The 26,689-nt window shown below is 40.2% G+C and overlaps 1 protein-coding gene across 1 annotated transcript in view; it reads right to left on the bottom strand.

The window, feature by feature from the left end:
- The window catches only part of LOC132825289 (uncharacterized), a 292,786-nt gene that overhangs the window by 167,923 nt on the left and 98,174 nt on the right, over nt 1–26,689 (bottom strand). The window contains exons 35-42 of the mRNA XM_060840393.1: nt 25,400–25,587; nt 20,388–20,473; nt 17,557–17,684; nt 9,735–9,890; nt 7,803–7,990; nt 5,271–5,359; nt 2,595–2,728; nt 1,884–2,008 (exon numbers count right to left, since the gene is read on the bottom strand). Coding sequence (XP_060696376.1) covers nt 1,884–2,008; nt 2,595–2,728; nt 5,271–5,359; nt 7,803–7,990; nt 9,735–9,890; nt 17,557–17,684; nt 20,388–20,473; nt 25,400–25,587 — 1,094 coding nt within the window. The remainder of the gene's footprint in view (nt 1–1,883; nt 2,009–2,594; nt 2,729–5,270; nt 5,360–7,802; nt 7,991–9,734; nt 9,891–17,556; nt 17,685–20,387; nt 20,474–25,399; nt 25,588–26,689) is intronic.

Genomic DNA, 26,689 nt, shown 5'->3' with positions numbered 1-26,689 from the left:
ATACTGAATATTCACGTTTATATTAAATAAATATAAAACAATATTAATAAATATTGTTTTTGTAAACTTTGCTATTTCTTGCAAACTGTCCTGATGAATACAACATGCAAAACTTATACAAAATGTTTCTTTTCTTCAGCAATGCTTGATTCTTAACTACCAAATGACTATTTGCTATCACTGTGGCACTAAAAATGAGATGAGATACCTGTCTCATAATGCAACACCTAACTATGAGGTGCAAGGAGTTGTTATAAAAATGAGTGAGTTCGCAGTGCAGTTCACAGCTCAAAGGTGGCAAAAGGAACAGGCAAGACTAGCAGGAAGTCAGGACCACTCATATTTTAATGGATTAATAAGGTACTGCTGGAAGCTGAACACTCAATGCTTAAATATTGAAAGAGCAAGAGAAGATTGCAATTAGTATTTGTATGTAGCACATGGGCCATTCATAATGCACTTAAAATGATGCATTGCACATGCAGTACATTTTAATACTTGTACACATATCTGAAATACAAATTATTTCTTTTTACTGAAATTTTTCTCATAGGAACAGTAGTCGAAAGGTCCAACAGAAACAGAAAGCAAGAAAAACATTAATCATCTTAGATTACCAGAACAAGCATTTTAATAGAAGCAACCAGTATAAACACAGCCCAATGCCAGATGTAAAGGTAACAAAGAAAGGCTTACAAGTTTAAACAGAACTTACAGTGAGTGAAATTGTACTTCAGATTAACCTTTTGCAGTAAAGGATGCACCTTAGCTTTCTGGACATTTTATGCACACAATCGCCATAAACATATTGTATTTTGCAAGAATTGGTACAGAGGCTTCTTCTCCATTAAAATAAAAATGGTGATTATTGACAGAAAAGTTGTACAATCTTCCTGAATGCACTTTGGTAACAGCGTGAACAAGATAATTAACAGTCTGACTGGCTGTGTTATCAACACTCCTTCAATGGCCATGACTGCCATTATTCCAGCCAACAGGACTATCGGTCCTATGTGGTTGTAAGCTTTAATGGGATCCCATATTACATTTTAAGAGAGGGAGGTGTCCACACATTCCAAATGCAAGTACTCCACTGGATGCCAATCCAGGATTCGGATCCAGAGCTTTAATAACAATTGCATGTTTTCATTTAGGGGTCTACAGCAGAGAAAAAGGCTGTTCAGCCCATTGAGTCTGCACCATTCAAAGAAGTCAACACCTAACTATTCCACTTGAGTAGAATTTTTCCCATGGGCCAATAGTTTGTTCTGTGAAGGCAGTGAGAAACGAAAGAAAGACTGCACAGTTTCCCAGCTTAATATCAGCCCCCATTGAAAATCGAGGCAGAAGGGAGAAAGAGACAGATGTCGTTGCAGTGATAAAAACGAAGAGATTGAAAAGGCACTCCAATCGAGACCAGTCAAGAACAAAATAAAAGGGCAAGCAAGGCCTGGTGGAATAATCTGAATTTGTTGAACTGAAGTGCAACAGCAGGTAATGGAAAAACATACACATGCAAACTATTGACCAACAGAGGGAGATGAAAAATATTTCAGCTTTCCATTTCTTTCTCTTTCGAGAGTAGAAGAGGTTGTTTCTGACACTAACTAATGGGGCAAATTTAAAATGCAGGGAATTATTTCATTTACAAGGTTCAGTTACTGAAATAATGTGATCACATAGAGACATGTTTGAGTTTCCTAATGGATTAATCCTTTGAATTAAAATAATTTGATTTTGAATTACTGCTTAACTGCAAATCAGAGAAATTTCATATCTATCACTGTTTTAGAATTCAGTGTTTTTATTTCAGATCCATTTATATAATGAACAAGATCTTTCATTTTACATATTACTCAAAAGCCAAATCATCGGATTCATACCTTGAAGCATTAAAATTCGGATTGTGTTCAACCAGGAAACTAATATAGACTTTGGAGACTTCATTTATTAACGCTAGGTTTTCCAGAAGAGCCAGGTTTTCTTCATTTGCTGCAAATTCTCTAAGCTGTGCAGGTTTTGAGAGAAATTAGAAACACTTACTTCAACATAAATAATGATGAGTGAAATTTAAACTCGATTTACCATATTGATAGGCAGCCAGACAGTTAAAGCAGAATGGGTTCAAAACCCACTCCATGCCTGACCCATTTTGAACTTATAATTCATGATTTTTCTGATATAATATGCATGTGTGCGTATATATGATTATATATAGGACCATATTATTATCTTAACTCAGAAAAGATTGTTCTGGAAGCTATCGCTGATTATTAAAAAGACATTTAAACTATCATTTGAGGAAACATCTCAAAAGGACTGTCACCATTGACTATCCCAGAAGGCCTTTCACCTGTCCACACACTTACCTTAGGCCTGACATATTTACTATCACTTCACAATGACTTCCTTTTTTGGACAGGAAATTAGTCACTGGTAAATTACTGAGATACAATTGGACTGGTTAACTATTCAGGAGACCACTTTCACACCACACTTCCCAAATCTCAACTAAAGGTCAGTCATGATTCATTTTTCTATTCACACAAGTGAACTGAATGGTGATTCTAACAGAGTAAAATGAAAGTACGTACAACTGCTGCATCATCAGAGAAAGACTGAAGATCAGTCAATGACATTTGGGCTAAGTATAGTCCCAGATATTCAGCAAACCATGCGGTGGAGTTCAGGACTGGATCATTCACATTATAGCATTTGGGTTTGGGACCTGTTATACAAAGTAAACAAAACATTGTTACATAAAGATTAGAACATTTTAAAATCCATCTGTAGAAAACTAATTTAAACATGTATAAACATAAACGCATTTCATCTTTTGCATGCCATGTACTTAGCTATTCATCAAAATGATCCCTGGGGTATTTTTTGCAGTGAAAGCAAATAGCCCTGGTCTGGTTAGAAAATTGGTTGAGCAGCAGAGGCAAAGAGTAAAGGTAATGGCCAGGTAATCAATTTAACAGAATGTTACGAGTGGTGTCCATCAATAATTTGTTCCAGAACCTCTGCTATTTAATACATATATATAAAACAGATGATGGAATATAAAGATATTTGATTTTCCAATTACAAAAAGAAAGCAATAATAGATGGGTATAAAACATTAAAAAGAGACATTGCTAAATTGATGGGCAAAGTTGTGGTAAACAGATTTCAATATGGGCACAAATAAGGTCATCCATTCTTTATTTATAGATAGTGAAAGCCTAGAAACAAACATGTGGCAGATCCAGGATTATTAAAACATCATGGACTTACATGGAGCAATTCTGCATGTCACATCTTAGGATTGCTGGAGTGACCTTGTACAGAGTGTTTGTAATTAAACACAGTATGTTCAATCAATATGATAATTAGAGCTTGTAGACTCAATTACATGGAAAAATTACACAAAGTACATTCGTATTGCTTGAAATTTAGAAGGATTGAAGTCAATTGATTGAAGAATTCAAGCTATTAAGGGGAACAGACAGGGTTGATGGAAGCTAATTCCATTGGTTAGTGTGTATGGGGGATATAATCTAAAAATTAGAGCTAGACCTTAGTGCAATCATGGAAATAGTAGCTCACTACTTAAATATAAAAAAGTTCCCATTCTTAAGTATTTTAAGCATTCAGTGGTGCTGTTGCCACTGATTCTAAGGTGACTGATCCAAAAGAATGAAAAGAAATCTTATGCTCATATTTATAATTTGGAACAGTGTTTGCATGTCCCTAGCTTCACTTTACATCTGAATAACAATGCATAGTTCCAAATTGTATTGAATGTAGTCATAAGTGATCACACAACATAATTACAATCCATAATTGATGGACAAGGTACATATTCTATCTCTCCCATCTCCAAACCCACAAAGTATATTGAAATTGCCAGTGAATTGCAAGGATCTTATTGTATTATTAGAGCTTAGAGGTAGGTTTATAAACATGAGCTGAGATGTAATCAACAAAGTTGGTTCCATGAGTAGTTGACTAACGTGCTCAATATTGCTAAAGCATTAACACTAAATTTTCATTGCTTTATTTCCCTTTCCTAATTCCAATCACAACTGACTGAGCCACATTATTCCTAATGATTTTCAATTGCCATAAAATACAAATACTATTTTTGAATTCCATTAAATATTCCTTTTCTTGTATGATCAATAAAAACTATGCTGTTTATATATAATGCACAGAGTTACATTAAAAGTAACTCAGAAATAGCAGATATTCCAGAGTGCTTGAGCAAATGAAAACATAAAGCCTCTAGTTTTGATATCGTTCCTAAAACTTCAAGGGATAGAGGGACGAAGGAATAGGATCTATTCAACCTAATACAATAACCAGACATAAAACAGTCAGTCAATCATCAACACACTGTGCCTCTTATCAAATTTCCCTCCATCAATTTAAACTTTGAACATTAGCTTCTATCACTGCCGGGTGCATCTAATGTTGCAAGGTGCTGGGCAACAGAGAAAAATTATCCAATAAATATGATCACATTCACTTATGTATTTCTGGACTTTGTGTTTAGATTTCTCAGGAAAATTGCTTTGAATTCCATACACTGCAATAGGTTTTAATTGAGCCCATGGCTGCACCCCTTTGATTCACCATTAGGCTCGGTGCAGTACATTTGATTTAGGAGGTGAGACTTCTAGTAAAAGCAAGATCAGTATCAAAACAACAAAACTGACAATGTTTAATGCCAATTTCAATTGTCGCAGGATAGTTGCTCGCCCTCGCGCAGACACGAATATAGAGAAAGGCTTGCAACAAAAGACTAATCACTTGGACACTAATGCAAGCAACCAAGTGTGACAAAATGTATTCTGCAACCCAGTTCCATTATAAATATTTGCCACAAATTCAATTCTAAGTGCTTTCAAAGGACGTGTCTCTCTGAGATCTTGACACAGGAAGTAAGAGTTGTCGATCAACTCACACCCATCATTAGACATGTTTCCAATTACGTTTCCAATTTTCTCAGCTCCTCAAAGTGACTTGTTTATTTCATTTAGTTTCTTTGCGAACAATTGCCCTAATACGTGAGCCTGTGTTCAATACCAGCAGAATATTCAACTGAACGATGATTCACAATCACGACACATCCTTCACTCACCAGCATCCACTCTTGCAACAATTCCAGCAGAGTTCACTGGATGGTGACCAGCAGAGAAAGCCCTGCCTTCTCCTTTCCCCTTTTATCATTTACGAAGGTAACAGCAAATGTAGTTTTCCCATAACTAAAACTTTCAAAGGTTTACCTTGTTGTAAGTATGTCCTGATCCCCTTGTAGATTTCAGTCCGTTGTTCAGCATTTAAACGTGTGTAGAGGGTGTTCAGTGTATTGACACTAAAAGGTGAAATTTAACAAAATTTTAGAATTGAATTTTCATATCTAGTTTAATTTGTGAAGTTAATTTTAAAGCAGAATAGAAATGGATATTTATATGAAACTAAAAGCAGAAACACCTAATCCCCCATTTCCTCTACATGCTGCACTTCCTCTCATTTTCTCACACACACATCAGTTCCAACACACAGAGAGAAAATGAAAGGTGACAGAGTAAAGACTGTACAGGCATTACATCACATTGTGTGGCATTATCGCTTTGAACAGATATGGCAATTCAGAACTGGCACGCTTGGCAATCAGCATCAGAACTGTACTTCGACACAATCTACAACTACATGGCCAGGCATATTCCCCATTCTACCAATACCATCAAGACAGGATACAACCTGGTTCAATGAAGAGTTCAGAAAGGCATGCTAGGAACAGCAATAGGTATACCTAAAAATGACATGTCAACCTTGTGAAGCTACAAAACAATTGTGTACCAAACTGCAAAGGCAGAATTTGATAAACAAAGCTAAGTGACTCCACAAACAACCGATTAGGGATAGGGTCTGCTGTCCTAACACATCCAGTTTTGAATGACAAACTGCCACCTGTGCTTCAGACTTTGCTCTGTGCTGAGCCAAATTGTTCCACTGGCACCTGCTTGACAATGTGGAAAACTGCCTTTGCATAAGAAACAAGATAAATTCAACCTGATTAATTACTGCCCTATTAGTCTACTGTCAATCATTAGTAATGTGACAGAAGGTGTCATCAATAATGTTATTAAGCAGCATTTGCTTAGTAATAATTTGCTCACTGATGCTCAGTTTGGGTTCTGCCAGGGCCACTCAGTTCCTGAACTCAATATGACCATGGTTCAAATTTGGAGGCTAGGAATCTTGCAAGTAACTCACCTCCTGACTCCCCACAGCCTGTCCACTATCTACAAGGCACACATTAGGAATTTGATGATATATATCCCACTTTTGTGGATGAGTGTAGATCTAGCAACATTCAAGAAGTTTGACAACATCCAGGAAAAGCAGTCTGCTTGATTGGAATCATATCCACAAATACTCACTCCTCCACCACTGACTGTCAGAAGCAGCAGCATGTACAATCTACAGGATGCACTACAGAAATTCTCTGGGCTGTTTAGACAGCTCTTCCCAAACCCACAACAGCTACCATCCAGAAGGATAAGGGCAGCAGAGACATGGGAGCATCACCAACTGCAAGTTCCCTTCCAACTAGGGATGGGTCATGAATGCTGGCCCAGCCAACGATAAGCACATCCCATGAAAGAATATAAGTAAACCATTCCAGGTTTTTCTGAAAAACTTGAAATAAATCAGTTTTTTCACAATCCTTCAAGCAATATGAAACATGAAGTGCCTTTATAATACTTTGCCCTTGCCACTCTCAGTTCTTCCTCTAATTTCATAGAGCATGGAATCAATGTTGAGGATTACCAGGACAACCCCATCCTAACTATATCACTGCGCTGCCAACTTTAGTGGGTCTGTCCTGTCAGTTGGAGGATATACTCATGAATGATGATGGTGGTGGTGTCTGGAACATAATCATACTCAGTTATTACACTTTACAGAAATTGCCAAGCTGTTGTTTAGCTAGCCTAGAGGATGAATTTCCCAACTTTAGTTCAAGTCTCCAGATGGTGGTAAGGAAGACTTCACAGAACTGTGTTTGCCATTGGTCTTTACAGTGCTTAGGAAATTGCTAGGTGGTCTGTTGAGTTTCATTCACTATTGTTACTTCTGGGTCACAGTCTGGTGAATTAAGTAACTTGCTGAGCCATTTCTGTGGGTATTTGAGAGTCAACCACATTGCTGTGGTTCTGGAAACACATGAAGGCCAGACTAGGGAAGAATGGCAGATTGTCTTTGATAAAGTTGAAGAGCATTGCTGAACCAAATGGGTTTTTAATGACTGTCAACAGTGGTTACATGGTCATCAATCAGCTAGCTTGGAATTCCAGCTTTTCCTCAATTCAAATTTCACCTTCTGCTACGTGCAACTTAAAAACATTTCTGGAGAACATTAGTCTGGATTCCTGGATGGCATTGTCACCATATCACCACCTCCCTGAATACTTGAGAATACACTTGGTCAGCCTAACACATTTTGAAAATATTCTCAAAGGACAGTATTATGGTGATTCTGAATAAGTGAGGCTTAAAAGGTTGCATCTTGGTCAACACTTTAGCAACATATTGAACAGAATATGACCCAGGTGACTGCCCAGCATTTATATCCGGAAGTGCAGTGGACAAATTCAAAATCAAATGAAATTGGTAGATAACAATGTGTAACATATATATTCTGGTTGTTAGACAGTGGAAACTTGTATCACTCATCTGTGCTGCTTATATTGACTAACATATGAAATTATAACCATTTCAGTACAAGAAAAGATTAGGAGTATAGTTACATTTTCCTGTAGGTAAGGCATGGAATTCTGAGAGTGCTGTTGGAAACCAAAAGACGTGTGGTGATAAATGGAAGGTATGGAACCAATCTAGCATTAAGCCATGTATCCACCTCTGCATCACTGAGTTCAGGCAGGTTTTCAGTAAACTGAGGCCACAAACCTGCTATGATAGCAGATAAAATATTGCTCTGAAATGGAAAAGAGAATAGGCTTGTTTTAAAAGTAAATATCAAATTGATCACTTGAGCACACTAATTCACAGAGCTGTCAAAAATGTGTCTCTACAAATTAGGTACAGGAGTGAACTATTTGAGCATAAAACATTAATGTGGTCAATTATGAGCACAGCCAGTACATGTAACAGATCTAGGAATTAGCCGAAAAACTATTAGGAGCAAACTGCCAGTTTTCCAGTCAGCAAATCGACCTGAGGACCATGATGTAGGAGCAGAAGTAGGCCATTCAGCCCACTGAGTCTGCTGCACCACTCACTAAGATCATGGCTAAGCTGATAATCCTCAACTCCACTTTCTTACCTTTTCTCCGTAACCCTTGATTTCTTTACTGATTGAAAATCTGTCTATCCTCAGCCTTGAATAAGCTGTATGATCGAGCCTGGACAGCCCTTTGCAATAAAGAATTCCACAGATTCATTATCCTCAGAGAAGAAATTCCTCTTCATCTCCATCGTAACTGGGCACCCCTAATTCTGAGCTTATGTCCTTTGGTCCTAGACTCTGCTGCAAGGGACAACAACCTCTCTGCATCAACACTTGTCAAGTCCTCAATCTTGTATGTTTCAATTAGGTCAACACTCATTCTTCTAAACTCCAATGAACCCCAAGTCCAATCTACTCAACCTCACCTCGTAAGAAAATCCCTCCATAACTAGGATCAGCCTAATGAACACTCTCTGAACTGCCTCCAAACTTTTCACAATAATTCAGAGTCGAGAGTGTGTGCTGGAAAAGCACAGCAGGTCAGGCAACATCTGAGGAGCAGGAGAATCAACATTTCGTGCACAAGCCCTTCAGCAGGAAGGGTTCATTCCTGATGAAGAGCTTTTGCTCGAAACACCGATCCTCCGGTTCCTCGGATGCTACCTGACCTGCTGTGCTTTTCCAGCACCACACTCTTGACTCTGATCTCCAGCATCTGCAGTCCTCACTTTCGCCACAATAATTCAGGTATGGTCTTCCTACTGCCTTGCATAGGTTTGGCAAGACTTCGCTATTTCGAGACTCCATTCCCTTTATTTCAGAAGACCAACATTCATCAATGCTAGATTTTGGTAAATCATTTGCAAGGACTCACAAATCTCTCTGTGCCGCAGCTTCCTGTAGTCTTTCCCCAGTAGTTACAGACTGCCTTCCTGAAAATGTGTCCTTAATGTCAACCCTTGTGGAAATTCAAATAAGTTACATTCACTGTTTCCCCTTTACAATCCTGCTTGATACCTCCCTAAAAGAATTCTAATAAATTTGTCAGGCATGATTTCCCTTCATGAAGCTATGCTGACTCTGCTTGATCATATTATGCATTTCTAAATGCTTTGTTTTTACATCCAAAAACAGCTAACATTTTCCCAAACAGGCACTAAGGTAACTGACTTAGAGTTACCTTTTTTCAACTCTTTCCCATTTTGAACAGAGGTGTCACATTGACAATACATTAACACATTTCTAGAATCTAAGGGTTCTGGGAGGATCACTATCAGTGCATCCACTATCTCGGTAGCTCCATTTAATAGCCTGGAACCCCATCAGGTAATCGGTTTTGTTGATCTTTAGCCCCATTACTTTCCCTCTAGTATTTAGTTCCCTCTTGTCTTTTTGCCCTTTGATTGTTTGGTACTTTTGGAATGTTAAACACTAAAGTTTGTCTGTGTTAATTCTTGCACTCCCTAAAGTATAAGTAATATTTTGAGCTCACATCTTGCGTTGCATTGGTGAAAGCATCTATAAATGCAGCCAAATTCTGGATGGGTTTGATATTCAGAAGTACAACGGTTAGAGTCATGTTGTCATTAATGAATCCAGGTATTCTCAACCGATCAGCCAATTCACTTGGAGCGATGGTACTCAGCACCTGTACAAATACAATAGAGAATTTCAAAACCATGTACGTCAATGACTAACTGTTATTTGCTGGATGAAATAGATGCATGCATTTATACCACTGAGCCAAAAATTAATTTGTCCAAGTCAGAATAGATAAAATGCTTGAATGTTCAGTGGGACGCGAATATGAAAGGAATCACATGGTGTAAAATCTTTCTCAAATGCAGATCAGTGATGGGAGAGAATAGGAAATTTCATACCTGCACCTGCTTCTGAGCAACAGACCTTGCAACACTTAACAAGGTTATCTGATCTTCTATTTTGACAGTAAACTCCCATTCTCCTTCCATAACCTTTATTTACAGTTTTAGCCTCAAGAAACCTATTTCTTTCTTCGATATATTCAATGTTGTGACCTCCAAAATCCTCTTTTGTGGAAACATTGACAGATTCCGAATCTACAGACCAAAGCTCTTTCACAGCACCTTAATTCATTTGCAGGGTGAGAGTGACACTGGCTAGGCCAGCAATTATTGCGCAATCGTAAGGAAAGTTATGAATCAACCACATTACTGTGGGTCTGGAGTCACGTGACCAGATAAGGATGGCAGTTTCCTTCCCTAAAAGGCTGCCATTAAAACTCCTAATTTCAGATTCTTTTACTGAATTCAAATTCTACCATCCACCATTGTAGGATTTGAACCCAGGTTCCCAGAATATTTCATGGCCCTTTAGGTAATAGTCCAGTGATAGTACAATCGGGCCGTCACTTCCCCATATCAAACCCACAAACACATTATCATAGGATAAAGGAACACCACCTCCAACAAGTTCCTCTCTAAGCCACTCACCAGCCTGTCTTGGAAACACATTATTGTTCCTTCAATGGGTCCGAAACCAAGAGGTCTCTTCCTAATAGCACATGGGCATACCTAACCTATAGCAAATGGACTACAACCGTTCAAAGAAAGTAGTTCACCATCACCTTCTCAACGACAACCAGAATGGTCAACCAGCAAAGCCCACATTCCTGGTGAATAAAAAATAGTTCAATGCCCTTGAATTAAAACATTTCTTCTCATCTCGGTCAAAAGTAATCAATCGGGTGTCCTAGGGATGTGACCCCTGGTTCTGGCCCCCAAGCCAGAGGAAACATCCTCCCTCATTCAGCCTGTCCAGCCCCTTCAAACTTTTAAATGATTCAATATGATCCCTTCTCAGTCCTCTCAACTCCCGTGAATACTGGCCAAGTCAACCCACCATCCCCTTATCCAAACATTTTGTCAGCCCAGGAACCAGTTCAATGAAACTTTACTGCACTCACTCCAAGGCGGGCACATATTTTCTTGGGTAAGGAGGCCAAGACTACACACCCCTATTCAAACAGGAGCAAGGCAGACAGTAGAAAACCACTGACTAGTCAGTTTAACGTCTGTCATCGGGAAATTGTTACAAGGCATTATTAAGGAAGTAATACAGGACAATTGGAAAGTCAAAATATAATTGATCCGAGTCAGCATGGTTTTATGAAAAGTAAATCATATTTGGTTAATTTGCTAGATTTCTGAAAGTTGTAACGAGTGAAATGGATAATGGGGATCCTGCAGCTACAGTTCATCCTGATTCCAGAAGGTATTTGATAAGGTGCTGCTCATAAGGTTAATATATAAGCTAAGATCACATGGGGTTAGGGTTAATACATTAGCTTGGGTTAAGGATTCAAAAAGTGTGGTGCTAGAAAAGCAGAGCTGGTCAGGCAGCATCCGAGGAGCAGGAGAGTCGACGTTTCAAGCATAAGCTCTTCATCATTCAAAACGTTGACTCTCCTGTTCCTCGGACGCTGCCTGACCGGCTGTGTTTTTCCAGTGTCTCTAATCACCAGCATCTATAGTTCCCACTTTCTCCTGAGTTAAGGATTGGTTCACTAATAGAAAGCAGAGAGCTGGAGCAAATGGATGTTTTTCTGGTTGGCAAGATGTAATTAGTAGGAATGCCACAGGGTTCAGTCCTCAGGCATCAATTACTTACAATCTTAAGGATTGAATGCAGGGATAGGAAGTACTTTAGTCAAATTGGCAGCTGGCATTAAAACATATGGGAAAGTAAATTGCAATGAAGAGATTTTAAAAAGTAGATAGGAACAGACTAGGTGAATGGGCCAAAATTTGGCAGATGGAGCTTAAAGTAGATAATTGCAGGGTCCTAAGAATAGCAAGGCAGTTTACTATCTACATGGAGAAAAATGTCACAGTTCTTAGGTGCAGCTTAATCTGGGTGTCATTGTGCATGAATTGCAGAAAACTAGTATGTAGGTATAGCAGGCAAACATAATCATAGCAACTATTGCTCAAGGGAAAGAGCATAAAAGTAGGCAAATGTTCCTGCAACTGTACAAGGCATTAGCGAGACCATATTTGGAGTATAGTTTTGGTTCCCCATACTTGAAGGATGTAGTTGCCTTGGAGGCATTTCAGAGGAGGTTCATGAGATTGATTCTAGGGATTGAGGGTCTGTTTTATGAAGGGAAACAGCATCTTAGGGCTGTACTCTATAGGTTCAGACGAATGAAAGGAGGTCTAATTGAAAAATATAAGATATAAGTCCAAAGATGTGCAAGTTAAGCGAATTGGCCATGCTAAATTGCCCACCGTGTTCAGGGATATGTAGTTTAGGTAGATCAGTCTTGGGAAATGTACAGTAATAGGGGATCAGGGGAATGGGTCTGTGTGGATTACTCTTCAGAGGGTCGGTGTGGACTTGTTGGGCCAAATGGCCTGTTTCCACACTGTTGGGATGCTCTGATTTTATGATTAAAGGGAATTGACAAAGTAGATGTAAAGCAGATATTTCACCTTATGTGGTAATCTAGAAGGAGAGGTCATAGTTTTAGAATAAGGAGTAGCAGATTTAAAACACAAGATGAGGAGGAATTACTTCTTCAAATATTTATAAAGGTCAAAGTGAACACAGGTCCCTCAGAAAATGAATCTAAAGTGATAGTTACAGGGAAGAACGAAATAGCAAGAGGGGTTAAACAGATATTTTGCATCAGTCTTTGCGGTGAAAGATATTTCAAAAGTCCAATGAGAACAAAGGACAGAGTATTATTCAAATGGAGAAAGACTGCAGAAAACTGAACACAAAGGGACCTGGGAGAATTTGTGCATCAAACACAGAAAACTAGCACACTGGAGCAGCAGGGAATCAGGAATGTTGGCCCTTATTTCAAGGGGGTTGGTGGCACAGTGATTAGCACTGCTGCCTCTCAGCGCCAGAGACCCGGGTTCAATTCCTGCCTCAGGCTACTGTCTTTGTGGAGTTTGCAACTTCTCCCTGCGTCTGCGTGGGTTTCCTCCGGGTGCTCTGGTTTCCTCCCACAGTCCAAAGATGTGCAGGTTAGGTGAATTGGTCATGCTAAATTGCCCGTAGTGTTAGGTGAAGGGGTAAATGTAGGGGAATGGGTCTGGGTGGGTTGCTCTTCGGAGGGTTGGTGTGGACCTATTGGGCTGAAGGGCCTGTTTCGAGACTGTAAGTAATCTAATCATAAGTGTAGAGAAGTCTTAACACACCTGTACAAGGTCCTGGTGAAACCACATCTAGAGTTTTCTGCAGTCTTTCTCCATTTGAATAATACTCTGTCCTTTGTTCTCATTGGACTTTTGAAATATCTTTCACCGCAAAGACTGATGCAAAATATCTGTTTAACTCCTCTTGCTATTTCGTTCTTCCCTGTAACTATCACTTTAGATTCATTTTCTGAGGGACCTGTGTTCACTTTGACCTTTATAAATATTTGAAGAAGTAATTCCTCCTCATCTTGTGTTTTAAATCTGCTACTCCTTATTCTAAAACTATGACCTCTCCTTCTAGATTACCACATAAGGTGAAATATCTGCTTTACATCTACTTTGTCAATTCCCTTTAATCATAAAGCAGTTTTGGTCCCCTAATTTAAGGAAGGATATTACTTCATTGGAGGCCATTCAGAGAAGGTTCACAAAGATGGTGCAGAATGAAATTGGCAGGTATAATGTGTATGGGAGATGTGGCTGCAAGGGGATCAGGACTGGGCACTAAATATCCAAGGATATACATCCTAACAAAGGAGTTTCCTTATTAGTAAGAAATGAAATTAAATCAAAAGCAAGAAACAATGTAGGGTCAGATGATGTACAATCTGTGTGGATAGAGTTAAGGAGCCACAAAGGTGAAAATGGGAGTTATATACAGGCCTGCAGTAGTCAGAGTGTGGGGCACAAGATACACCAGGAGATTGAAAAGGCATGTAAGAAAGGCAAGATTACAGTAATCTTGTGGGATTTCAATATGGATTGGGAAAATCAGGTTAGTAGGGGATCACAAGAAAAGGAACTTGTGGAATGTCTACAAATTGGCTTTTTGGAGCAGGTTGTGGTAGAGCCCACTAGGGAACAGGCAATACTGGATTTAGTGTTGTGCAATGTGGCAGACTCGATAAGGGAGCTTAAGGTGAGGGAACACTTAAGTGGCAGTGACCATACCATGATTGAATTTATTCTGCAATTTGAGAGGGAGAAGGTGGGAATCACTGGTAATGGCAATAGTTAAATAAAGGCAACTAAAGAGGCATGAGGGAGGAGCTGGCCAGAATTGATTTGAGATGGGCCTAGCAGGAAAGACAGTAGAACAGCCATGGCAGGAGTTTCTGGGAGTAATTCAGGGGACACAGCAGAGATTCATCACGAGGAAAAAGAGGCATGGTACAGGGAAGATGAGGCAACCATGGCTGACTGGGGAAGTCAGGGATGGCATAAAAACAAAAGAGAAAACATATAATATGACAAAGGGCAGTGGGAAGCCAGAGGATTGGGAAGCCTACACAGACCAACAGAGGAATACTGAATGGCGTGGACAGAGTGGAAGATGTTTCCATTAGCATAAGAGATGAGGACCCCAAGGCATAGCCTTCATGTAAAGGGATGAACTTTTAGAATGGTGATAAGGAGAAACGTCTTCAGCCAGAGAGTGGTGAATCCATGGAATTCACTGCCACAAAAGGCTGAGGAGGCCAGGCCATTGAGTATATTTAAGTCTGAAATAGATAGATTGCCAAAGGGATCAAAGATTACAGGGAGAAAGTAGGAGAATTGTTGAGTAACTTATCAGCCATGATAGAATAATGGAGCAGATACGATGGACCAAATGGCCTAACTTCTCCTTTGTCTTATGGTCTTATGATGATCCCTGATATAGAGGGATTGTCATTATGAACAATGGAGGGCAGCACAGTGGCTCAGTGGTTAACACTGCTGCCTCACAGCGCCAGGGATCCGGGTTCAATTCCCACCTCGGACAACTGTCTCCGTGGAGTTTGCACATTTTCTCCTGTCTGCATAGATTTCTTCCAGGTGCTCCGGTTTCCTCCCATAGTCCAAAGATATGCAGGTTAGGTGAATTGGCCATGCTAAATTGCTAAATAATAGGTGCATTTGTCAGGGTGGGTTGCTCTTCGGAGGGTCAGTGTAGACTTGTTGGGCCGAAGGTCCTGTTTCCATACTGTAAGGAATCTGATCTAATCTAAAAAAAAGATTAAACAGATGGGGACTCTACTGACAGGAATGTAGAAGAATGAAAGGTGATCTGTATAAACCAAAATAGGATTCTTAAGGAGCTTGACAGGGTAAATGCTGACAGGATATTTCCCCTCATGGAAGGGTCAAGGACCAAAAGGCATAGTGTCGGAATAAAGGGGTGCCAATTTAAGACTAAGATGAGAAGGAATGTCTTCTCTCAGAGAGTTGAGAGTCTTTGGAAGTCCTTGTCACAGATGAGCTGTGAGCAGAGTCCTTGTGGACATTTAAGACAGAGATAGAAAGGTTCTTAATCAGTTGGGTTATGGGAAAAATGCAGGAGTCCTGATGAAGGGTCCTGCCTGAAACACCAACTCTCCTGTACCTCAGGTGCTGCCTGATCTACTGTGCTTTTGGCAGCGCCACAACTTATCGATTCTGACTCTTCAGTACCTACAGTCCTCTGTATCTCTGTGGCTGCTCCACCTAACCTAAAGATCCCTCAACACCACGGGCAATTTAGCATGGCCAATCCACCTAACCTGCAAATCTTTGGACTTTATGTGTATGTTATCTTTTTAAAAAATGCCATTTACAAGTTCTCTGATAACACCACAAAGTCAGTCAAATCTCAGATGGCAATGAAACAGACTACAGATGGGAGATGGAAGACCAGGAAAAATGGTGCACTGAAAGCAACCTAGCTCTCAATGCCAGCAAAACCAAGGAACTCATTATTGACTTTCAGTGTTGCTCATGCCCCCCTACACTTCAACAGTACAGAGGTGGAACGACTGGAGTTCGTCAAGCTCCTGGGAGTGGTCATCCACAACAAGCTTTCTTGGATTCTTCATGTGGACACACTGGTTACAAAGGCTCAACAACGTCTCTTCCTCCTAGGCAGCTGAGGAAATTTGGCATGACAGAAAATACCCTTGCCAACTCTTATAGGTACGCCATTGAGAGCATTCTGTCTGGATGTATTACTATGTGATATGGCAACTATACCATTCAAGATCGGAGCCACTTACAGAGAGTGGCCCAGACAATCACAAATACCAACCTCCCATCAATAGAATCCATCTACCAGACCCGCTGTCACCAGCATTCTCATAGATCCATCCCACCCTGGCTATGCTTTTCTATAATCTCTACCATCGGGGAGAAGGCATAGAAGCCTGAACACATTCTCCCCCTGGGTTTTGAAACAGTTTGCGTAATACATAGGTTTTATTGTTAAAACTATATCACCAGCCTAGTGTAATGATTCAGTGAAAGACTGCCATATTAAAAAAAAACAAAATATGATCTATCAGGCTTCATTTCATTCTGGGATCTGATTTATCCAGAAACATCATAAATTGGGATTATAACAATATATTATGCACATAGGCACAGTCTGGGACAGATATATAGACACTCAACTACATATTTGTTCATGTCTTGTGCACACGTATATATACACATACACACACACAAACATACATGTTATTCTTTATAGCTGTGACCCCATGTCACTGTGGCATAACTGGCTTGAAGTCCACATCACAGAAAATGAAGACAATGTGAAACTTGTGCAAACAATGGAAGTATTATGCAATCCACCCAACTATTTCTTTGACCTAATACTTTGCAGAATACTTCATAATTAGACAAGGAAAACAGCAGTGTCTGGGGACATAAAACAACTCTTCAGTCTAACTCTAGTCCAGAAACATTATAAATTGGCACCAGCCGATTTTGAAACAGTTTTCTACCCTACTGTTGTTAGAATACTGAATGGACTCACAAACTCTTCACATTCGCCTGTACCTGTGTTTTTGTTTTTGCCGCTGTTTACCTATTATTCACTTATCTATGCTACTGAACTCTGTGATCTGTATTGCTCTCAAACCAATCTTTTCATTGTGCCTCAGTACACATGACAATAAATTCAATTCAATTCAATTATAGTAACAAGACTTCAATGTTCCTTCTAGTAATATGTTGCAGAATAATCTGGAAGTTTGGATTCCTATTTCCTAGTGAGTTCACTGTGTCACTTAGATCATTGAGGAAGGTGCCATTTGAACACTTATTATGGTTAAAGTTGATCTGGAAAAAGATAGCCCTCTCCACTCTATTTCACAGATGACTTTCATTTACCTCAGCCACACGGTCAGGAGGAACCAGCAAAGAAACATCCTTCAGTGTTAGAAAAACAATGTATTCTTGAAAATATGTTCCCAGGAAAAGGAGAAAACTGCTGTTGTTATAACAATAAAGAGGGAATGCTGGAAACAAAAACAAAAAATATTCCATTAATTTCAATATTTTTATTCACACAAGAAACATCTTGAGTTGACATGAATAAAGGAAAACCCAAATCATGCAACAGAATGAAACAGATAATTTGTCATCATTACTGTCACAGAAAAGGATCATTAGCCTGGCAACAACTGCTTTTGAACACACTTTAATATATATTGTCTGTTTGCCAGATTTGTTTTATACAGTGGTTGACATTAAATGGCAAGTATCAAAAAGGAGATGTTTGAGTTGAAAGACAATCATGGAAAAATGTCTCCTGGTCTGCTGTAGTCATGAGACCTCTACTATGAGGAGTACATAATTTAATTCCCTTCACTAACCTTCTCATCCTACTACCACATGATTACGTTGTATACTCAAAACATTATCATACTGCTGCTTGGAGGGATTTGCTGTATGTACACATTGGCTGCTTCATAAATGAATGGTAAGTCTTTTTTTACCTCTGTTTGCTGAGGCCACATACAACTATCTTTTGGTTTTCAACTTTGTTTACAAGCTTTGTTTGCAATATGTTAAGTGTATGTGTGAAATGCAGACCTTTTCCTTTCTGTTTCAGCAACTATCCTCATATCTTGGTGCAGGCAAACTTGATGTTTTTTCTCTCGTGTCTTTTGAGTATCCAATCTACTTCAATTCATACATTCATCCTTTCCTCCAGAATTTCTCTCTAGCCAAAACGATAAAGCGTTGGATGCTGTAATATATGGACTATCTGAAAGTTTTTAAACTCCTTTAACAGGGGCAACTCTGCACCAAATAGTCACCAGATTTCTGACAAGGACTGATGCACATGTTAAACTAGCCAAAAGCATCAGTCAAAAAAATGTCTTTATTCTGATTTGAGACATCAGCTGAAGTTTCAAGCATATTCTGTTGAGATGTTTCCATTGAGTTGGTTCCTAGATGTGGCTTGATGTTTTTAAAAATACATAGGAACAAGGCATTATATATCAATTACCTGCAATTTTTTTCCACAGGATGAGGTGTCGCTGGCTAGGCCAGCATTTATTGCCTAACCTAATTGCCCAGAGGGCAGTTAAGAGTCAACCATGTAACTGTAGGTTCAGAGTCACGTTAGGCCAGACCAGGTAAGGATGGTAGTTTCTGTCCCTGAAGGACATTAGTGAACCAGCTGGATTTTTACTGAAAATTGACAATGAATTCATGGTCATCATTAGACTCTTAATTCAAATTCCACCATCTGCTGTGGTGGGACTTGAAACCGAGTCCCCAGAACATTACCTGAGTCTCTGAATTAGTAGTCTAATGATAGTACCACTAGGCCATTACCTCCCTTGTGTTCAGGAAATTTAGAGACCCTGATTTTGGGTCACAGTTGGATGCACAGAGACAGAAGAATTCCAGCTCCTTGAAACTGACCTTTAAAAAGGCAGTCCAGACCTGTGATTGGCCTGGGGTATCGGCCTGGATAAAATATTGGGATAGGCAACTTTAGAAGAACTCATAGCAGACGGTTGCGGAATCAGTCATGCAACTGTAATCCAATGATGGAAACTGGCAAGCTTAGGTTAACAGACCCTTTCTAAACACTGCAGTCATTACCTTTTCAGAAAAACAATGGTTAGGCCTTTTATGTGGGTTGATGCTTTACGCATCTCCCTTTGACAGCTCCTTCTGACAGTGTTGACATCTGATTTTGATGAGTCTGTCAACTATCAGCTTGATTGTAATGATTTATACATTTTTCAAGTACACTTATGCCTTCTTTCAGCAATTGCACACAGTCCCTTCCTTCCCCAAAAGAACATGTAACCATCCTCAAAGGTGTCCCAAGACCAGACCTAAAAGGGCACCATAACTCTCCAAAGGGCTTAACTGTACATCCAAAACAAAACACCACAAACTTCAGTCTTGCTCTAGTCTACAAATTCCAAGTTTCATCTAAAGGGGTGCCAAAATGCAATTTCATATGGAGACAACTGTTGACTTTATGTGGCCAGCTGCCTCTGCAATCCCCTTCTCCGTTGTGGCGAAAATCTGCGATAAAGTCAACTACATAAGGTAGGACCAAAACGATCAGTAGACAGATCAGGTACGGCTGACAGATCTCCTCTCATGAAAGGCATATTCCACCTCATATCAAAACATCCACCATTAGTTGAGCATGCAGATTTTTAACAAAAACATTAAAGTCCAAATAAATTTTAATTTGAACAATATTTGTTGAAGGCAAGTGGTCTACCCTCATTCAACACATCTTTTACCTTTAATATCTTCATTGGTCAAAATAGGATTGAAAATGCTACAAGTTAAGCGTTGCTCTAGACTTTTGGTTTAAGTTGTTAAAGGAGTAAATCTATCCTGCACTGATAGGAGCCAGTTTAAGACTCAAATGGCAAAACCCAGCCTGTAAGAAGCATATACTCCTCTCTTTAGAGATGCTGATAGTACGAGCACAAGAGACTATCTCGCAATGTCCTTTAGTTTCTAAAAATAGGTTTGAAATTGCAGGCATGTAAACACATAATCTTTTGAAGCAAAACTGGCTAAAAATAAGAAGATTGAATTATTCTGAGATTAGAAAAGTATTAACGAGGACATCATAGATATGAAAATTCATCTATTAATCAAACCACAAGATGATTAAATCACTGAACAGGAACAGCTATGTTTATATAAAAGATCAAATTTTATTTCATTACCTTTATGGTATGCTAATAAGTTTTTATATACAGCCTCTTGATCCCTGACTTCCAGTTGATCTTTGAAATAGCTCAGTATATCAACTCTGTATAGAAGAAAAAGGAACATTTCAGATCTACAGATATCCAGAATTAATGATATCATCTTCACAGTGGAGGGTGAAATTTATTCAAATGGTAATGTCAACCTGTTAATTTGAAATGAACTCAAATAGTTTAAAATATTCAGGGTGAGAATTCATATAAAGGGTGAGGTCGTTTTTAGCTCCTCTGCATGCACAATCAAACAGCTGGTAAACATGAAGTCACTACTTAAAAGCATTGTGAGAGACCCAGCAACACAGTGACTGTATTGCCCAAGGTTTATCTTCTTTCTTGGAAAGTTAAAATCCCACAGCATTACCACCCTACTATTCTTACAGATAACTGAGATCTCCTGACAAATTTATTTCTCAACTACCCACTGACTATTCTTACTTCTCAGTTCCACCCAAATAACTTCTGGACGTACTCCCCAGAATATCCTGCCTAGGTACAGCTGTAACGTTTTCCCTTATCAAAAACACCACTCTCCCTCCTGTTTTGCCCACTTTTCTATCCTTTCTGTAGAATCTATACCCTGGAACATTAAGCTGCCAGTCCTGATTACCCCTGAGGCGAAAGTGAGGACTGCAATTGCTGGAGATTAGAGTTGGGAGCGTGGAAAAGCACAGCAGGTCAGGCAGCATCCGAGGAGCAGGAAAATTGCGTTTTGGGCAAAAGTCCTTCATCAGGAATGAGGCTGGGAGTATCCAGGGTGGAGAGATAAATGGGAGGGGGATGGGGCTGGGGAGAAGGTAGATGAGAGTGTGATAGGTGGATGGAGGTGGGGCAATGGTGATAGGTTGAAGGGGAGGTTGGAGCAGACAGATGGGAAGGAAGATGGGCAGGTAGGACAGGTCATGAGGATAATGCTGAGCTGGATGTTTTGAACTGGGATAAAATGGGGGAAGGAAAATGTGGAAACTGGTGAAATCCACATTGATGCCATGGGGTTGGAGGGTCCCAAGGCAGAAGATGAGGCGTTCTTCCTCCAAGAATCAGGTGGTAAGGGAGTGGTGATAGAGGAGGCTCAGGAGCTGGGGTTGATTGGTGCAGGTGTCCTGGAGATATTCCCTAAACGCTCTGCGAGAAGGCATCCTGCCTCCACAATGTAGAGGTGACTGCATCAGGAGCAACAGATACAGTAAATGACGTGTAGAAGTGCAGATGAAGCTTTGATGGATGTGGAACGTTCCTTTGGGGCATTGGACAGAGGTGAGGGGGAAACGTGGGCGCAGGTTTTGCAATTCCTCCGGGGGAAGGTGCCAGGAGGGGAGGGTGGGTTGTTGGAGGTCTGACAAGGGAATGGCCTTTCCAGAAAGGGTGGGGAGGGAAATATATTTCTGGTGGTGGGGGCCATTTGTTGGTGGCGGAAATAGAGGAGGATGATGGATGGAGGTTGTTAGGGTGGAAGGTGAGGACCAGGGTGTTGTGTCTTTGTTGCAGTTGGAAGGGTTGGGTTCAAGGTGCGGGAAGTGGATGAGATGCATTGGAGGGCATCTTCAAGCACGTGGGAGGGGAAATTGTGGTCGTTAAAGGAGGTGGCCATCTGATATGTTCTATGGCGGAACTGGTCCTCCTGGGAGCAGACACGGCAGAGGCAGAAGAATTGGGAATAAATATCCCTGTCTCTGTCATGTCTCTATAATTGCTATAACATCCCAGTCCCATATTCCTAACCACACCCTGAGTTCATCTGCCTTACCTGTTAGGCGTTTTGCACTGAAATAAATGCAGTTTAATTTATCAGTCCTACCTCGTTCTCTGCTTTGTTCCTGCCTTCCTTAACTGTTTGACTTGCTCCTTTTCCCAACTGCATCAATCTCAGGTAGTTCTTTTTCTCACTATCTCCCTGGGTCCCACTCTGCAACCTTACTAGTTTAAATCCTCCCGAATATCTCTAGCAAATCTTCCCACCAGTATATTAATGCTTCTATTGGTCATTCATTGAGAATAAGACTTGGGAGATCATGTTACAGCTGCATAGGACATTGGTTAGGCCACTTTTGGAATAATGCACTAATTCTGGTCTCCTTGCCATAGGAAGGCTGTTGTGAAACTTGAAAGAGTTCAGAAAAGATTTGCAAGGATGTTGTCAGGATTGGACGGTTTGAGCAATAGGGAGAGGCTGAATAGGCTGGGGCTATTTTCCCTGGAGTGTTGGAGGCTGAGGGGTGACCTTATAGAAATTTATAAAATCATGAGGGGCATGGAGAGAGCGAAGAGTCAAGATCTTTTCCATAGGGTAGGGAATTCCAAAACTAGATGGTATAAGTTTAAGGTGAGAGGGGAAAGACTTAAAAGGACTTCAGGGGTAACTTTTTCACAGAGTGTGGTGCGTGTATGGAGTGAGCTGCCAGAGGAAGCGGTGGAGGCTAGTACAGTTATAACATTTAAAAGGCATCTGGATGGGTACACGAACAGGAAGGGTTCAGAGGAATGTGGGCCAAATGCTGTCAAATGGGATTAGATTAATTTAGGATATCTGGTCAGCGTGGACAAGTTGGACCAAAGGGTGTGTTTCCATGCTGTACAGCTCTATGGCCATATTACGCTATCTCTGAATAAATGAGTTGGGGCAATAATTGCAGGGTTGCCGAAGAAAACCACAAAAAAGTTTCCAACAACAAAAAGTGTGACACTATCAGTCCATCAGAAGAATGGACATCATACATTCCTTCCCCATATGGTATAATATCCTTTCATAATTAATACCTTCCATAATATCTTCTGGAGATGGTCACCTTATACTTAAAAATATGCAGAAAGGGGTCAAGAGGCAAACAAGCAGAGCCAAGCAAATAATACATGTGAGGATAATGATTCATTAGAGCACGGCGGCCAGATTGAGTGGGGGGTTCAGCTATATATAGGGGCAGGATGAAAACTGGCAAAGCAGCAATTGACATTGGGTTCAATAGTTGGGGAAACAATGATGTGCTTTTATGTCCCATGGACATGAATAATGGTTTGAGGAATGAAAGATTGCTTCTTTAGTGTGAGGCTAATGTTGTTGTCAAATGGCTTTGGAGCTTTTTGAGGAATGAATTTGAACAACCAGAGGTAATGAATTATGTCAGTTTTCTACATAGGTAGAAACAGGGATAAGCAGATATCCCTGTAGGAAGTAGGAGGAAAGAGGAGTAGGAAAGTGACCAACAGACACCTCCTCAAATGGTAGCAAGTTCCACATTGGAAGATGGGTGGTTAGCTCAGTTGGCTGGACAGCTGGTCTGTAACGCAGAATGATAGCAACATCAAGGGTTCAATTCTAGCACCAGTTGAAGTCACCATGAAGAGCTCTCTTCCTCAACCTTATAAGATATAGGAGCAGAATTAGGCCATTCCAGCCTATTGAGTCTGCTCTGCTGTTCAATCATGGCTGACATGCTCCTCACCCCTGTTTTCCAGCCTTCTGTCCATATCCCTTCAACCTTTACCAATGAAAAGTCTGTACAGCTCTTTTTTAAGTTTACTCACTGTCCCAGCACTTTGGGGTAACGAATTCCACAGGTTCACAACCCTTTGGGAGAAGTAGTTTCTCCCCAACTCTGTTATAAATTTGCTGCCCCTTATCCTAAGACGATGACCTCACGTCCTAGAATGCTTCACAAGAGAAAGCATCCGCTCCATATCTATTTTATACACACCTGTTATCATCTTGCATACCATAATTTGATCACCCCTATTCTTCTAAAACTTCTCCCTCTCTTGAGGTATGGTGAGCTGCAGGTTAAATCACTACCAGTCAATTCTCTCTCATTAGACAGCAGCCCCATGCTCACTGGGGTGTAATGTGGAAGCTAAAGTAAAGGTCACTTAAAGTTGCCATAATCTTTAAGTGACCTTTACTTTAACTTCCACATTACACCCCAGTGAGCATCAACTAGAACAAGAGATACATGGCCTGACAGCTAGTGCAGGTAGGAAAGCATTTGACTCACAAGGTTTTTGGACTAATTCTAATGGATAGGGACTATAAAGACCAGAGGGGTTACACCTCTACAGAATCAGAGCCAAACATTCTCTTGGGGGAAGGGGAAGGGGGAGATGGAGGGGGGTTGCAAGTGCTGTTGTACTTTGGCAACAAAAAAAAAGAGCAAGAAAACAACTCTGTGTGGGAATGACATGGGCTGATTTGCTCTTGCCAAGAGCTAGCATGGAAACAGCAGGCTGAATAGCCTCTTTCTCTGCTTCTTCCAAAGCAGCAAAAAGCACCATGCCGGACTCAAAACACTAACTCTGAGTTTTGCTGACCACAGATGCTGCCGAATCTGCTAAATATCTCCAGCATTCCCTGTTTTTGTTTCAAAATTAACCTTGGGGGTCTTCCAATTTACTCCTCTCATGTCCTACAATCTATGGGGAAGGGGAGAGGGAGGAAAGAGAGATGCAGTTACTTGGCAAAAGCCATCCATGCTAAAATTGTCCATCTGATTCAGAGTGTTACAGTGTCTGGACATTAAGCAGTCCTCATTTAAAAGGCAGATATGGCTCCACTCCAAGAGAGGAAATTTGATCATCTCAGACTGGGATAAAAGAGGACAGTTACTGGCATTTTAGTCTTCTTATTCCTAATATTTGTTTATGAGAATGAGAAAAGCTTAAGAAGATTCCCTCAGCAATACTTATTAGAGGGTGCATCTAAGTCTACAGCTCATCATTACGGAGGCTGTGCGATCACCCAGAGATGTTTCTCACAATATATGTTTGGAAGTGAAGAGAAAAGAAAAAATGGAAACAAATCAAGATGATTGCAATAGTTCTGTGGACCCTTACATATTACATATATGCTCCAGTTCCATGTGATGCATGTTCTCATTAGACAGAAGTTAATTACAGAGGTGTTCAGTTGAATGGTTCTTGAATCATGCAGGGAGTAACATGAACTTGTGAGCATTTCAGTTGAAGATGCATTAAACTATACTTACATTCGTTTGAAGAGAGGACATGGAAATCTCCGGCTGTCTTTGGAAGCCAAAACAGTCTTTGTGATTAATGGCAGGGATGGAATCAATGTGTTATTGAGCCATACGTCCACATCCATATCACTGACTCCAGACATACTTCGGTCAAACTCTTTCTGTAACTCTTCTACCACATCATCAAAATATTCACTCTGAAAACCAAAACAAAACTTTTTTTAAAAAGACTTAGGTAAAACAAATTCTCTCATCGTGCCACATATTGCCTTTCAAATTATCAGACTTATTCATAAAAATCAGTTAACTTAAACCAGAAATAATTCTGAACATTACTCACAACTAGGAAAAGATTTTGGAAGGATTTAAGTTATCTTCCGGTATTTTATGCGCCAGTTATAATGATAGCCATTACTATACATCGCATCTCCTCTCCACAGAGTTTCCAACATGGCTCAGTGGTTAGCACTGCTGCCTCACAGCACCAGGGACCTGGGATTGATTACCACCAGAAAGACTGTCTGTGTGAATTTGCACATTCTCCCTCTGTGTGCGTGAGTTACCTCTGTGTGCTCTGGTTTCCTCTCACAATCCAAAGATGTGCAGGTCAGGTGAATTTGCCATGAGAAATTGCCGTAGTGTTAGGTGCATTAGTCAGACAGAAATAGGTCTGGGTGGCTTACTCTTCAAAGGATCGGTGTGAGCATGTCGGGCCAAATGGCCTGTTTCCATATTGTAGAGAATCAATCCTAAGAGGCCACTTAGCCTATGGTGTCCATGTTGGTCAACAAGGATCTGACTATATTACATAAAAACAGAAAGAATTGTGCATGCTGGAAATTAGGAATTGATGGAATTCTGATGAAAGATCATTGAACCCAAAACATTAACTCTGATTTCTCTCCACAGAAGTTGCCAGGCCTGCTGAGCAATTTACATTTCTGTTTCTGACGACACTGCACATTTTACAGCTCTTAGCCCTGGATCCTACGGCAAGGCAAGTGAAGATCTAACCATTGCCAAAATGTTACAAGAGTTTATGACTCAACCACCCTTTCAGATAGTAAGCTGTAGACTCGCATTCTGGATGAATAAAGTTTTCTACAACTCTTCTCTTCTTTCACTTGAAATTTATGTCCTTTGGTTATTGACATCTCTACTGATGGAAAAGATGCCTTCACATCCATCTTATGTATGCCTCTGATATTCTTATACTCTTCTATCTCGTTCCATCTCCTCCTTCAAAAGAAAGCGACCCCAGCCGAGCCATTCTTTCCTTGCAGTTCAGAACCTCCAAGC

This window comes from Hemiscyllium ocellatum, chromosome 20, assembly GCF_020745735.1.
Source record: "Hemiscyllium ocellatum isolate sHemOce1 chromosome 20, sHemOce1.pat.X.cur, whole genome shotgun sequence".
NCBI lineage: Eukaryota > Metazoa > Chordata > Chondrichthyes > Orectolobiformes > Hemiscylliidae > Hemiscyllium > Hemiscyllium ocellatum.
This window is presented reverse-complemented; position numbering and strand designations above follow the sequence as displayed.